The sequence below is a fragment of the Anabrus simplex genome, chromosome 3, assembly GCF_040414725.1.
Source record: "Anabrus simplex isolate iqAnaSimp1 chromosome 3, ASM4041472v1, whole genome shotgun sequence".
Taxonomy (NCBI): domain Eukaryota; kingdom Metazoa; phylum Arthropoda; class Insecta; order Orthoptera; family Tettigoniidae; genus Anabrus; species Anabrus simplex.
Genome location: NC_090267.1, coordinates 494,632,353 through 494,648,531, shown reverse-complemented (window position 1 = coordinate 494,648,531; position 16,179 = coordinate 494,632,353). Strand labels below are relative to the sequence as shown.

The 16,179-nt window shown below is 38.5% G+C and overlaps 1 protein-coding gene across 2 annotated transcripts in view; it reads left to right on the top strand.

Moving 5' to 3' along the window:
* Positions 1-16,179, top strand: part of LOC136866563 (N(4)-(Beta-N-acetylglucosaminyl)-L-asparaginase) — a 111,178-nt gene that overhangs the window by 38,072 nt on the left and 56,927 nt on the right. For both annotated transcript variants that reach the window (XM_067143648.2, XM_067143647.2), the window contains exon 4: positions 12,461-12,654. In XM_067143648.2, the coding sequence (XP_066999749.1) occupies positions 12,461-12,654 (194 nt within the window). The remainder of the gene's footprint in view (positions 1-12,460; positions 12,655-16,179) is intronic.

Genomic DNA, 16,179 nt, shown 5'->3' with positions numbered 1-16,179 from the left:
TCAAGAATCTAGCCTTGACATTCTCAATAACTCTAAGGTCAGATAGAGAGATGTTCCCAAATTAGCTCCAAACTGTATGTCAGGGCAGGTAGAACCTTTGCATAGAAAAGTGTCATGGCTGTATTTAGAGACAGTTTAGTGGGTTCCTTCAGATCATACGAATTTCTGATGGCTGCCAGTGACCTTTCTCTTACATGAATTGTAAAAGAAGTAGAAGAAGGCTGGAACATAATCCCCAAGTATTTGAATGAATTCACAACTTGCATGACTGTTGCACTGCTTGTTATCTTGTTATTTGCTACTATTCTCTCTCCTTTCTGGAAAACCATTTGGACTGTTTTCATTCTATTGATTATGAGACTATTCATGTCGGAATACTCATCGAGCTTATCCATTACAGCTTGTAGGTCATCTCATTTGTTTGATCCTATTGCTATGTTATTAATGGTTATGAATTTCATGTTTTTGGTCCGTATTGAACTGAGAATAATATATAAGTAATAATAATAACAACGTAAACGTTTCCACCTTTTCAATACTAAAATATATTCACAAAATTATAAATTACACGGTACTAGTTTCGACCCATCTAGGGGTCATCATCAGCCGTATTGGATTTCGCCAAAAGTGATCTATGCTCCAATACGGCTGATGATGACCCCTAGATGGGTCGAAACTAGTACCTGTAATTTATAATTTTGTGAATATATTTTAGTATTGAAAAGGTGGAAACATTTGCGTTGTTATTATTATTACTTATACACTATTGCTATGTCATCTGCATACTGGTACATCACAACCGATGTGTTGTGGATGATATTTGTAATATCTGCTAAGGCTATGTTGAATAGTATCGGACTAAGGGGATCCCCTTGCTGTACCCCGTTGCTCTGTAGAATGGCTGCTGAGGATGCTTTGCCATCTTGTATCGTGACCCTGTTGTAAGCAAGTTTGTTATTTATGGCTATGGTTAGTGGGTTGTCTGCTCCAATCATATTCGCAAGTTTTCTAAGGAGTATTTCTCTGTTTAAGAGATCAGAAGCCTTCTTAAAGTCCACAAAGATGACATAAAATTTCCCCTTTGGCCACCTCATTGAATCACGTATATTGTCCAAGAGATTCTTGACTGCATGTAATGTCCCTCTTCCTTTCATGAAACCAAATTGCTGTTCGGGGATCTTAGTCCCTGTTTCTGCAATTAGTTTGTTCTCTAGGATCTTGGCATAGGTCTTATAAATGTTGTTTTTGAAGGCAATACCTCTATACGAATCAGGGTCATCCCTGTCTCCTTTGCCTTTGAAGAGCGTTTTGATATGAGACTGTCTCCAACCTTTGGGTATTTTCCCTGTCGTAAAACACGCATTGAACAGAGTGATCCATGTATGAAGCAGTATGTCACAGGTGTCTTTCAGATTTTCATTGAAAACTCCATCCAGGCCTACTGCCTTCTTATTTGTCATGGACTGGATAGCAGTTTTGACTTCTTCCTGATCTATAGGTCTTGTTGTACAATGTAGATTTTCTCGAAGTGGGAGAGCTATGTGACACACAGTGGCACCATTTTGCCCCTTTGTTGCATCTAACTTGAAGCCCATTTGGTTACCATCACCAGCATCACCATCACCATTATCATCATCATCTACATCTATATATTCAAAATAAGACTTTTGTCTGTACTTTGCTCAGAATTTAAAAAAGAATGGTATTTCAGTATTGGTCATGTCCATAGTAAGAGGGAAATGCAATTTTTAATTTTCCGTCATGTCTGTCTGTCTGTCTGTCTGTATGTATGTATGTATGTATGTATGTATGTATGTATGTAAATACGTACATATCCGTATTACTTGAAAATGGCTGAACAGAATTTAATGAAAAGCAGTATGTAAAGTCTGAGAATAAGGCACTAAGATGTAGACTATAAATAATTGTATTCAGCCTGAGTGAAATGGTAGTTTAGGTGAAACCTAACGTTTAATTCTCAAATGTCTGTTATTAGTGGGCCTATCAATAAATATAACATAAGTAAAGTTACAGAAAATACCACTTTTGCCCCTTTGTTGCATCTAATTTGCAGCCCATTTGGTTATCATCAGCATAATCATCATCATCATCTTCATCTACAAGAATTTTGTCAGTACTTTGCTCAGAATTTAAAAAATAATGATATTTCTGTATCAGTCATGTCCACAGCAAGAAGCAAGTGAAATTTTTAATTTTCTGTCATCTCTCTCTTTCTGCATGCATGCATGCATGTATGTACGTGCGTACACGCATCACGATAAAATGGCTGAACAGAATTTAATGAAAAGCGGTATGTAAAGTCTGAGAATAAGGCACTACAATCCCAAGATAGCGGGTTCAAACCCGGCAGAGGTAGTCGGATTTTTGAAGGGCGGAAAAAAATCCATTCGACACTCCATGTCGTACGATGCCGGCATGTAAAAGATCTCTGGTGACACATTTGGTGTTTACCCGACAAAATTCATTAAATCTCAGCCATAGACACCCAAGAGAGTTTCGGTTTACTCGGTCAGCCATCTAGTGGGCCTAGAGTAAAATGGAACGTCGAAATTGACGAGCAGACAGCCAGATGGCATCAAATTGAAATGTCTGCACACGGTAGCTGAGGCCAAACGATTTATTATTATTATTATTATTATTATTATTATTATTATTATTATTATTATTATTATTATTATTATTATTATTATTATCTAGATTATAAATAATTGTATTCACTCTGAGTGAAATGGTGTTTAGGGGAAATCTAACATTTATCTATGTTATCAGTGGTCCTATCGGTAAATATAACATAACTCAAGTTATAGAAAATACAATTTATGATCATTTATGTCTTATACAGTTTTCCCGTACCAGCTATGATAACCGAGATATTGATGATTTACACTTTTATTGTGTAGTCCATATCAGTGCTAAGCTACTAGAAAATGCTTGTTCATAATTTAATGAACAAAGGTATGTTAAGTTGGGAATAAGGCACTAATGTCTATGTTTAGGATATAAATGGGTGAAATGATAGTTTAGGGGAAGGCCTAACATTTAATTCTGAAATTAATTTTGAGATTCTTGTTGCTTAGTCCATGTCAACACCGAACACTGTTAATGTGGAAATATTGTTCAGTCATGTTAAGTGGCGATGGTGGTGGTTTTTATCATGATTTCCTTAATGTGAAAAATCGTGTGGTCATCAACTCATATCGACAAAGAAAATTGTGAAGATAACTATCAAAATGAGAAAAAAATTGTGAAGGATCGATCACTTGAAGAATAAAACAAAATGGGGGCCATGAGAGAAGGAAGAAGTTCCTTCACATTGCCCTGATATTAGAGTCAGAAGAAACTAAATGTGAAGGCCTACAATATCGATAAAATTGATCAACAATAACATTACATTGGCTGTTGTTTGTTGTGATATGCTTTGTCTGTTCTGCTGCCACCCATCTTTGATATATGGCATTACTGCTGTGTACCGCATGAGCAAAGGGAGTTAGCTACTCGGGTAGAACAGCCTACCTAAGTACTGGTGGGCAGTAACTGGGAAGTTAGATGACTTTTTTTTCTTTCTTTTTAGCATGCCATTCATCTGGTCCATACATGGTCTGATAATTACTGGTTTGTGACACCCTGGTTCACGGCGATGCAGTTCCTTATCCACTTAAGTTTCTCTTAGTTTGTCAGCACATGATCTTACCTTATAAACAGGAGTGCAGAGAATGCTACCATGGAAATTAAAGGCACCAAAGTAATGCAGCGGTACTCGCCCGAGGGTAAGGACATTACACAGGAATATCATGGAGGCAGACAATTTAACAGGTGTATATTGTATATATACCATGTATTCCCCCAATTCCTACAATTATCCCATGCAATTTAGGCAACATCAATTCCCCTTAAGTGTCTGCTTTGCCTTGACTGTATATAAGTCGCATGGTCAAACGCTATCTATTGCTGGGGTAGAGCTTGGAAATTCAGGATATTTCTTGCATGGACAATTGTACATTGCTTGCTCTTGTGTTAGCTTTTCTATTTCTCTTTTTATACATGGGCCAAAGCTCTGCAGTAGAATGATGTCCCTTCCACTATCATTAAGTTACTCAATACCACTTACAGCATATTTCACACTTTCTACACTACTCCCATTTTTACCAAGAAGACTTTTTACAAACAGACTACTATATTCATACTTTCACTCTTGCTGCGAATCAGCACCAACATGGCTGACATGTTCTTTGAATTTTTACTTACACAGATACAGATTTTAAAAAACCACTCTATTGCATTAATATTGCTGTCATGTTGGTTTTGGGAAAACCACAGACAGTCTTTCTGAGGATATAAAAAGGCAGTTTTCACACAAGAATCAACCTTCCCATTGTGTTTGTTTGCTAACGTGAAGATCTACATTATGTAATAAAATTTTATTCACAACATGTACACTACTTCACTTACAATTACGAATACAATGTAGAATTCTGTAGCAAAGCACGGGTTCATCAGCCAGTCAGTGTATAAGATAGGTATATACGAGAGTTGGAACATAAGTCGTGGCAACTTTTCTTTTTTTGCATGAATGCGGAATCTAACCAGAAAAATGGAAATATACAGATGAGAGTGGGGAGCGCAAGGTGCTATGGAATGCCGAGTAGGTTAACCAGGTGTAGGATATAAAGCAAGGAAACTGTCAGCTGTGAAATTGTTGTGCTACATAATGTTTATTCTCAGAGCATACAGTAACCTTTACAGTAAACCCTAGCGTAGTCCTCTAGATTGTCCACAACAACCAAGCAAGAGGCCGCGCGGCTTGAGCAACCCCACTGTCGGCAGCCTTGAAAATGGTTTTCCGTGGTTTCCCATTTTCACACCAGGCAAATGCTGGGGCTGTACCTTAATTAAGGCCACGGCCGCTTCCTTCCAACTCCTAGGCCTTTCCTATCCTATCGTCACCATAAGACCTATCTGTGTCGGTGCGACGTAAAGCCGCTAGCAAAAAAAAAAAAAAAAAAGACCTATCTGTGTCGGTGCGATGTAAAAAAAATTAAAACAAAGAAAATGTCCACTACACGTTGCCAACAATGATGGAGGCATAGGATATCAGCCGCCTCACCATGTGTGAATTTTGCAGTCTCATGTTTCACAGCAATGATCTCTCATGTCCCAAACCGTCTCCCACACAGTGGTTTCTTCACTTTGGGGATGAGATCAAAACTGCAAGGAGACAAGTCTGGTAAGCATGGCGGGTGTTCCACTACTTCCCACCTCCAGGGCTGAAGTTTCCTTTGTGCCAATCTGCAGATCGTTCATTTTTAAATACTTGTTTTGGTTTGTAATTCAATTAGTGTCCATCTTCTGTCCACTTGCATGCACTGGGTATTTACTGCACATTACACATCAATCTGGACACTAGCAGGTCTTCTGGACTGTTGCACTTCACTGCTTGTTTTATGTCCCTGTTGCCCATCTTGCAACAGTTCGGTACAGAAGGGCATTATTCCTCACAGTTTCTTCAAGTTCTCTATGACATCTTTGGCATTGTGACCCCCAGGGAACTGCCAGTTTGCATCCATTCGGCACGAACGCTGACTTGCTACTGCAGTCCCATCACCCTGTGTGTGGTTCCTGTCCAACACACCACTCTCTCGTGCTGAATCCATATACTATGAGCTGCCTCTGTGGATCAGTGGTAGAGTGTCGGCCACCAGATCCCAAGATAGCGGGTTCAAACCCGGCAAAGGTAATCGGATTTTTGAAGGGCGGAAAAAAGTCCATTCGACACTCCATGTCGTACAATGTCAGCATGTAAAAGATCTCTGGTGACACATTTGGTGTCTGCACATGGAAGGACTCATTTGTTGAGATTTTTTCTCCATTCTTTCCGAAGTGCTGCTTTTCTGTGGAGAAGTTCGAAAGGGCTGGAAGCCAATTCAGTGGAGATGTTAGTGTGCCACTGACAATTCTCGTGGTTGCATTCAATTGAATATCAACCTTACTGGTGTGGGTACTGCAAAGCCAAACAGGTGAACAATATTTTGCTGTGGAATACAAAAGACCAAAGAACACTCCATGAAGTACTGATGTACCTGCATCCTATGTTGTACCTGCAAGGTACCTGTTTAGTGACCTGCTTGAACCCTCCCCAGGTTTCAGTGTGGACTTAACGGAAGAGGTCATTGCACATTGTCATCCTGTATTATTAGGGTACCATCTGTTGGGGTGACAAACCAGGGTGATTATTTTCTTTGACCAAGGAGCTTACTTAAATCTGTGTTGTTTCATAATCTTGAATGATTTTATGGTTGTATTTTTAGAAATAAAATTTTGAAAATGAACGTTTAAGTTGTCCACTACTTAAAATCTATATATATAAAATAAGAGTTTTGTCTGTACATTGCTCAGAATTTGCAAATAATGGTATTTCTGTATCGGTCATGTCCATAGTAACAAGAAAACGCACTTTTTACTTTTCCGTAATTTCTGTCTGTCTGTCTGTCTGTCTGTCTGTCTGTCTGTCTGTCTGTCTGTCTGTCTGTCTGTATGTATGTACACGCATCACGAGAAAACGGTTGAAGAGAATTTAATGAAAATCGGTATGTGAAGTCGGGGGATGAGCCTCTACAATCTAGGCTATAAATCATTTTACTCACACTGAGTGAAATGGTAGTTTAGGGGAAGGCCTAAAATTGAATTCTCAACTATTCATGTTATTAGTGGTCTAAAGAAAATCGGTATGTGAAATCGGGGGATGAGCCTCTACAATCTAGGCTATAAATCATTTTACTCACACTGAGTGAAATGGTAGTTTAGGGGAAGGCCTAAAATTGAATTCTCAAATATTTATGTTATTATTGGTCGTATTTTAAAGAAAATGGTTATGCAAAGTTGGGGAATAAATTGCTACAATCTAGGCTGTCAATAATTGTATTCACACTGAGAAAAATGGTACTTTAGGGGAAGGCCTAAAATTTAATTCTCAAATATTGTTGTTATTAGTAGTCCTATCTTGATGAAAATCGGTATGCAAAGTCAGGAAATAAGTCGCTATAGTCTAGGCTGTAAATTATTTTATTCACGCTGAGTGAAATTGTAGTTTAGGGGAAGGCGTAAAATGTAATTCTCAAATATTTCTTATTAGAGGTGTAATCGATGAATGCTACATAACTAAGGTTACATAGTATTAAATTTCCTATTATTCATGTCTTATACATTGTTACCGTACTGGCTATGATCACAAAGATATTCATGAATTTGGATTTTTGTTACTAAGTCCATATCAGCGCCGAGTAACGAGAAAATGGGTAAACAGTATTTAATAAAAATCGGTATGTAAAGTCGGAGAATAAGAAACTACAGTTTACGGTATAAAATATTTTACAAATCACAGAGTCGAAAGAAAACTAAATGCGTAGGCCTACAATATAGAAAGCTCATAACATTGATCAACAATAACATTACACTGACCATTGTTTGTCGTGATGTGCTTTGTGTCTTCTGTTGCCCCTCATCTCCGGTAGATACGATTGCTGCATACGGAGTACTTTTTATTTGATTTACTTCGCACCGACATAGATAGGTTTTATGGCGACGATGGGATAGGAAAGGGCTAGGAGTGCCTTAGGCCTTAATTAAGGTACAGGCCCAGCATTTGACTGGTGTGAAAGTGGGAAACCACGGAATACCATCTTCAGCGCTGCCGACAATGGGGGTTCGAATCCACTATCTCTCGGATGCAAGCTCACAGCTGCGCAGCGCTAACCACACGGTCAACTCGCCCAGTCGTACAGAGTGTAACAGCCTGCCTGAATATTGATGGGAAGTAGCTGGGGAGTTAGATAACTTTCTTCTTTAGCATGCCATTCCCCTGGTTTATAAATTGTCTGATACTACTGGTACGTAATACACTGGATCATCATAGCATTCGGGCTATTCAATCCCTACTCTGAGGCACTGATTGGAATGAACAGTGTGCATATTTAGCGGAATAATGGCAGGTGAGTGTTCATGGCAATCTGCGGCCTGGTCATCCCAGCTCTGGAACTTTGGACTATTAGATTGGCACCGCAATCTAACCGCAGCACTGTTCGTTAAAAGTGATAAAACGTGCGGCTTTCCATTTGATCGAGTATTTTATATGATAGCATTGCTTTTAATCGCTACATTCATACTTACGTTTTTGTAATGACCTATGTTGATTTCAGTAAGGAAAACCACAAAGTCAGTCTTTCTGAGAATTCCGTAGCGAAGCACGGGTACATTAGCTAGTATGAAATATATTTGAAAAACTCAACAGTTAATTTAAAATATACCGGGCGAGTTGGCCGTGCAGTTAGGGGAGCGCAGCTGTGAGCTTGCATCTGGGAATAGTGTGTTTGAACCCCACTGTCGGCAGCCCTGAAGATGGTTTTCCGTGGTTTCCCATTTTCACACCAGGCAAATGCTGGGGCTGTACCTTACTGAAGGCCACAGCCACTTCCTTTCCATTCTTAGGCCTTTCCTATCCCATCGTCACCATAAGACCTATCTGTGTTGGTGCGAAGTAAAGCAAATAGCAAAAAAGAATTTAAAAAATTAAAATATACTTTATTTTTTGTCAAGTTGAGAAACTGGTAGGGTACTATTTTTAGTCGCCTCTTACAACAGGTAGGGGATACCATCGCTCCAGAATTATACATATGACATCCAAGGGACCTGATTGATTCTGTTGTTATAAAGTAGTGTTGTTGTAACTGAGATTTATGCTATCATTCTACTGAGGTGTAAAACGGTAAAGAACAAAGCTTAATTAGGCTTATTTTAGATTGTACGTATTCACTTGTAAGCCTGACATTAAAGTGAATGATTGTAGGATGTAGATACTGCATAAAATACAGTATTAAATTTTGTAAGAGTGTTTTAGCTCTTAATTTTAGAAATATAAATTGTCATTACATTTCATGTCACTTCGTACCATTAGGAGCCGATGACCTAGATGTTAGATCCCTTTAAACAATGAGCATCATCATCATCATCATGTTTTAGCTCGTGCAACTAGAGTACAGTCAAGCTTCTTCATTTAGGAATAATAATGAGTAATTTTCATCTCTCTGTTCTCGCGCTTCCTCAATATATTTTTTGAAAATTACGTTGCCCATAACGATTTATACACTTTCCGTTAGCTTCGTTCAACATGTTCATAACTCTTATTCCTTTTAAAGGATTGCTCACTGTTGAGGTAGGTGCTTCAGTCTTTTCTTTTTCTTTTTCATGGTCACTATAACCCTTATTCGTCACGTGATTTACAATATCAACGTCTTTTCATGCCTCCATTTTAATTAGGCCATTATCTGTTGTTGCATACATTTCACAGTACATTGATTCAGAATATCACAGTCTGTTTTTTTGCAGCAATTCAAGATAACTTTAAATTATCACACACCCATTGGTACAGCAGATTCATAACCTTGCCAGGTTGTGCAATGCTGATGTAAGGATTCCTTTTGTTACTGGGAACAAACTTGCGGATCTTGCTGCAAAAGAAGCGGTACTTTTACCTCCTAGACCTATGAATGTACTTGCTAGGGATATTTGTTCTCAGCTACGTCAAGCCATCCTGGAATCCTGGGAGTTGGAGTGGCTAGGTATCTGAACTCTCAACATACTGAGAGCAATTCACGGAAAGAGACCATAGTTTTGGGTAGGCTGAGGATAGGTCATGGAAGATCTAGTGTATTCTTGTAGTGCTGAATTCACCATGGCCCATATTCTCACGGAATGCGCCGATCTCTCTGGCCTAAGACGGAATCTCAGCCTGCAGGACACACTCAGACTCGTACTAGCCGGTGGTGAGAATACTGCTGATCTAGTCATTCTCTTTGTGTGTGAGGATTAATCAAAGAATCAAGAACTTTTATTTGCCATTGACCATATACAATGAAATAGGCTTCATCAACTGATAATAATTTAGAACTTAATATTACTAAGGCTAAATGAACATACACCTTTTATTAAAACTTAATACTAACATTATGCATTTCTAAGAATTCAGAGGTATTTTAAAATGGATTTTCTATTAACCAATCATACATTTTCCTTTAAAAATTACTTAAAGGAGTGGACCGTGCAGAATGTGGTAATTTATTAAATAATCTTAAACAACTGATTTTATGTGAGTGAGCAGGCTTTTGAATTTCAAGTGTTCTGTTACTCAGGGACTTACATTACCTTTTGATTCATTTCTGGCCCTTTTGGCTTAATAAATTAACTTTTGTTTTATTTTTAAATGCATTTTCAAATTCAATCAGTCACTCGCTACTGATCTGCATTTAGGGCAGTTGCTCAGGTGGCAGATTCCCTATCTGTTGTTTTCCTAGCCTTTTTGTAAATGATTACAAAGAAATTGGAAATTTCTTAAACATCTCCTTTGGTAAGTTATTCCAATCCCTAACTCCCCTTCCTAAAAACAAATATTTGCCCCTATTTGTCCTCTTAAATTTCAGCTTTCTCTTCATGTTGTGATCTCTCCTACTTTTAAAGATACCACTCAAACTTATTCGTCTACTGATGTCATTTCACGCCATCTCTCCACTGACCGCTTGGTACAAACCACTTAGTCGAGCAGCTTGTCTTCTTTCTCCCAAGTCTTCCCAGCTCAAACATTGCAACATTTTTGTAACGCTACTCTTTTGTAACCTAGCCCGGTACCTAAGAAGCGGTACTTTTACCTCCTAGACCTATGAATGAACTTGCTAGGGATATTTGTTCTCAGTTACGTCAAGCCATCCTGGCATCATGGGAGTTGGAGTGGCTAGCTGTGGCCATTGTGTCTGTGAATTCCTCTGTAGAATAAATAGATTTTATTTTAAATATTGTTCATGTTTAATTTGTTCAGAGAGGATGATTACCTTGTTGTACTTACTCTTAAAACAATAATCACCACCAACAAGTGTACCATCAATATTTATTTCTTCAATGAATAAAATACCTGAATGACAGAAATCCTCATCCAAACTGAGGTTTAAAGTGATTTTGTATAATGAGATAGAAGCATATAGTTATGTTTGTCTTCTTCTTCTTGGGTTCCGGCCTTCTAAGTACCACGTTACAATTTCAATTGTTCCTCCTTAGTTGTTCTATCCTTTTCTTCCAGTATTCTTTCATTGTTTCACTGTGTTTCTTTTTCCTGTCTTCAGTCCACTTTGTGCCTGTCTTCTTTCCCTTCCTCCCTTGGAATCCTTCCATTTGTAAGACATTCTTCCTAAAAATCTTTCTTTCCAATAATTCTTCTTCTCATATGTTGTTCCTTTCCAGGTCTTTCTTGACTTCTTGAATCCAGGTGGTAGTTGATTTCTTTTCCCAAAGGTACTTGAAGATTGGTTTAGTTATTGTCATCCATTCTGTAAATGTGTCCAAGAAATAGCCATCTCCTTTTTCTTATTGTTTCTGATATGTTTTCTACGTTCTGGTAAATTTCATTGTTACTTCTTAATTTCCAAAACTCTGCAATTCTTAGAGGACCTAATATTTTCCTTATAATTCTTCTTTCTAATATTTCTAATTTATCAAGCTTGTAGTTCAGTGCTAGACATTCGCTGGCATAAAGGCATTCTGGTTTCACTACTGTGCTGTAGTGCTTTATTTTAAGTTTTCTTGATAAGCACATTTTGTTGTAAGTATTCTTAGTTATACCGTAAGCTCTTTCCATCTTTTGTATCCTCTCCTCTATAGCAGATTTTTCTAAACCATTTTCTTGAATTGTCTCACAACAATATCCATTACTAAAAACTTTGGGGCACTTTTATATTTGTCAAAAATTTGGTTTTCTCAGAGATTCTCAAGCCTGTCATGTTGGCTGTCTTTTCAAGGAGATTGACTTGCATTGCTGCATCTGTAAGGCTTTCTGAAAGTATGGCAAAGTCATCTGCAAATGCTAGGCAATTTATTGCAACACCTTTGTTCTTCTTCCCCAGCATGAGTGGCAATATTTTAGATTCTTTCAGTTTTTCATTCCAAATTCTTACAATTTTCTCCATGACACAATTGAAAAGGAGTGGAGATAGACCATTGCCCTGCCTGACACCTGTATTTATTTTGAAAGGTCGAGATACTTCACCCATAAATTTTACTTTCGAGATAGTGTCTGTAAGTGTTTCACAAATTAGGTTTGCCAATTTAGTTTTAACTCCAAATTCACGGATTACTTTATCTAGGATTTCCCTATCAACAGAGTCAAAAGCTTTTTTAAAGTCAATAAATGTTACAACTATGTCTTTGGAGTTTGTTTGTCATATTAAGCAACACTTATTCTGTTGGTACCACATAAAAATTTGATGTTCCAGATAAGTTCACACTGAAACTGACATTGCAATAACAAAGTTCTGCTGTATTTTTTTTCTTTGACCGTTTTTCTTGCATCATGCAAACTTCCATAAGTGTTGGTAACTAATTCCTAACTGTATTTTGGTTGTAGAATGTCTCACCAGATCCAAAAACAAGTTGTGGACCATACAAACCAAATCCAAAAAAGCATGCATTTGAGAGGACCAAACAGAAGAGCGTATTCAGTGAAAAGAATCATGATACGATTGGAATGGTTGCAATAGATTTCAAAGGTAGAATAGCTGCTGGCACATCCACAAATGGAGCTCGACACAAAATACCAGGGTAATGTAAATATTATGTAATCATGAGTCTCTTTATTCTCATTTCTGGGTCAGGAATTTTGAGAAGGTTCCTGTCATGAATCAGAACTGTTCTGCTGTGGACATCAATACAAAATGAAAATGGTGGAGGTGTTCTGCAATGAACCATGTCTGTCATTCACTGATTCTAATAACATTATGCAAGAAATTAATTCAGGGATAGGGTAAGAAACCTACATGTGGATCAGTGGTTAAGTGTCGGCCTACTGGACCATTCGTTCTCTGTAAGGAGAAGGAAAGGAAATCTTAAAAGCAGAAATCAAATGTTCTCTACAAGGAGCCCTACATACTATGTGACTGCATGGTATTCTGCATTTTAGCTTCATGATCTTATACAGCAGTTCAAGTTCACACCTCATTTTACAACTACCTTAGGAGGGTTTAAAATGCTTTCACATCTAATGACAATAGTAGCGGCATGACCACGTCTTATGCAAGATATAGTTACTGTGCTTATGATTTCACTTTTCATTTGTTAGAACATATGTTTTTACCATTTCATTTGGAGAAATAGGAGACAATTCAAAGAGACATTATATAGGACTTCACAAGTTCATATAAGATGAAGATCTAGTTTTAGTCTCGGAACACATGGTTTTAGAATGACTAAGTGATAGTTTTTCAATGACCTTTTGTCACAGTTTTTATTTAGTGTTACACTTAATGTACCAGAATTTTATGCATATAAGGTCACAAGACTAATTATCTAGCTTCTTGTTTTAATGTTTAGGGTTAATATTTTTAGATTGATTTAAGGCTGAAGATGCCCTATAGAAAGGGCGAAACATGTCTCGAAGGTGTCTGTAATTGCATGTATTTGTAACCACTTATAAGTGAACAATATTGAATAGGTGGACTAATAAAATACCTTTACCGAGCTCGATAGCTGCAGTCGCTTAAGCGCGGCCAGTATCCAGTATTCGGGAGATAGTAGGTTCGAGCCCCACTGTCGACAGCCCTGAAAATGGTTTTCTGTGGTTTCCCATTTTCACACCAAGCAAATGCTGGGGCTGTACCTTAATTAAGGCCACGGCCGCTTCCTTCCCACTCCTAGCCCTTCCCTGTCCCATCGTTGCCATAAGACCTGTCTGTGTCGGTGCGACGTAAAGCAAGTAGCAAAAAAAAAAAAAAAAAAAAAAAACCTTTATTGGATTTAAGTTACATACCACGTAGTCGAGCATCTCGTCTCCAAGTCTTCCCAGCCGAAAGTTTGCAACATTTTCATAACACTACTAGCTGCCTCTGTGGATCAGTGGTAGAGTGTCGGCCTCCGGATCCCAAGATAGCAAGTTCAAACCCGGCAGAGGTAGTCGGATTTTTGAAGGGTGGAAAAAAGTCCATTGACACTTCATGTCGTAGGATGTCGGCATGTAAAAGATCTCTGGTGACAACATTTGTTGTTTACCCGACAAAATTCATTAAATCTCAGCGATAGACGCCCAAGAGAGTTTCGGTTTACTCGGTCTGCTATCTAGTGGGCCTAGAGTATAACGGAATGTCGAAATTGATGAGCAGACAGCCAGATGGCATCAAATTGAAATGTCTGTACATGGTAGCTGAGGCCATATTATTATTATTATTATTATTATTATTATTATTATTATTATTATTATTATTATTATTATTATTATCATCATCATCATCATCATCATTATTATTGGTGGAATGAAGAAATTGCTGAGCTGAGGAAACAATGCCTGCACCTCAGACGAAGGACACAAAGAGCACGACATAACGATGAAGCTCTCTCAGTAGAGTATTAGACTATGAAGAAAAGACTGCGAAATACAATTAAAAGGAGTAAAGCCGACAAGTGGTGGGAAATGTAAGTGAATGAAAATCCATGGGAATTAGGGTATAAAATTGTTATGAAGAAATTCGGGATGTTACCAAGCCCTATCATGGATACACGCACCATGGAAGAAATAGTACACACACTATTCCCTGATCATGCAGAGAGGATTGATGTTGAGGCCGAGAAAGAACTAGATAATGTACCACCTTTTACAACTGAAGAATTGATAACAGCAATTAATTCCCTTCGAAATAAGAAAGCCCCTGAACCAGATGGTATTCCAGCAGAAGTACTGAAGGTGGCAGTCGAATTATGTCCTCAGCTGATGTTGAGAATGTATAATCATTGTTTGGAAGCGGGAATTTTCAGCTTTCGTTGGAAGATATCTAGATTTGTTCTGATCAGTAAAGGAAAAACTGGGGGTTACAGACCTCTATGTATGCTGGACACCGCCGGGAAAGGTTGAGAGAAACTACTACAACCGAGAATACTAGCAGCAGTCCGATTAGCTGGCGACCTATCTGACCAACAACATGGATTTCGCTGAGGTCACTCAACGCCAGATGCTGTGAAGGAAGTGGTGAAGACAGCAGAACGAGCTCAAATGGGTAATCATTACTCTAGAAAGCTGACGCTTCTTGTGACTCTAGATGTTAAAAATGCTTTCAGCTCGGCAAGATGGAGTGATATTTTGGAAGTTGTACAAGAAACTTTCAAGCTACCAGAATATCTCATGTATATACTGCGTGACTATATGAAAGACCGTACATTGTTATACGACACGGAAGATGGTCAGAGAAGAAAACGGCTCACAGCTGGGGCAGCACAAGGCTCAATTCTTGGACCACACCTTTGGAATATCATGTATGATGGTTTGTTATGGCTGGAGATGCCAGAAGATGTAAAATTTGTGGGTCATGCTGATGATGTGGCTGCTGTGATAGTAACCCGTAACCTAGAGCTGGCTCAATTTAAATTGAATCAGGTGATGTGACATGTCAAAGAATGGTTGATAAATCACAAGTTAGAACTAGCAGATCATAAAACGGAAATTGTCCTCCTGACGAGGAAAAGGATTAATACTGTTGTACCGATGCAGATTGGGCAGATAGCTGTCGAAACAACTAGGAGCACAAAATATCTTGGTGTAACATTTGATACTAAGCTTACATATTGGGACCACATCCAGCGGGTAACAGATAAGGCAGCGAAAACCATGACTGCACTGAGTAGACTCGTGGGAAATATCAAGGGGCCGAAATCTAGTAAAAGGCGGCTTCTCATGTCGACTGTTCAATCGATACTGCTATACGGTTCAGAAATTTGGGAATCGTTAAAAATTGCGAAATATCGGACAAGAATTGCGGCTGTACAACGGAGAGCAGCTTTACAAATTGCTTGCGCATATCGCACAGTATCAGAACCTGCGATTCTTGTAGTAGCAGCAGTAGCTCCTATTGACTTGTTGGCCTTCAGAAGACAAGAAATTTGGCTCACACAAGAAGAGCTAGGAAGGAAAAGGGCAAAGGCTTTGGCTCTTAGTCGCAGAATGCAACGATGGCAAACAAGATGGGAAGATGACTCTAGAGGGAAATGGACGAAAAGACTGATACCTTCTCTGGGCGTATGGGTTGGCCGAAATCATGGTGAAGTGAACTACTATCTCACACAGTTCTTGACAGGTCATGGATA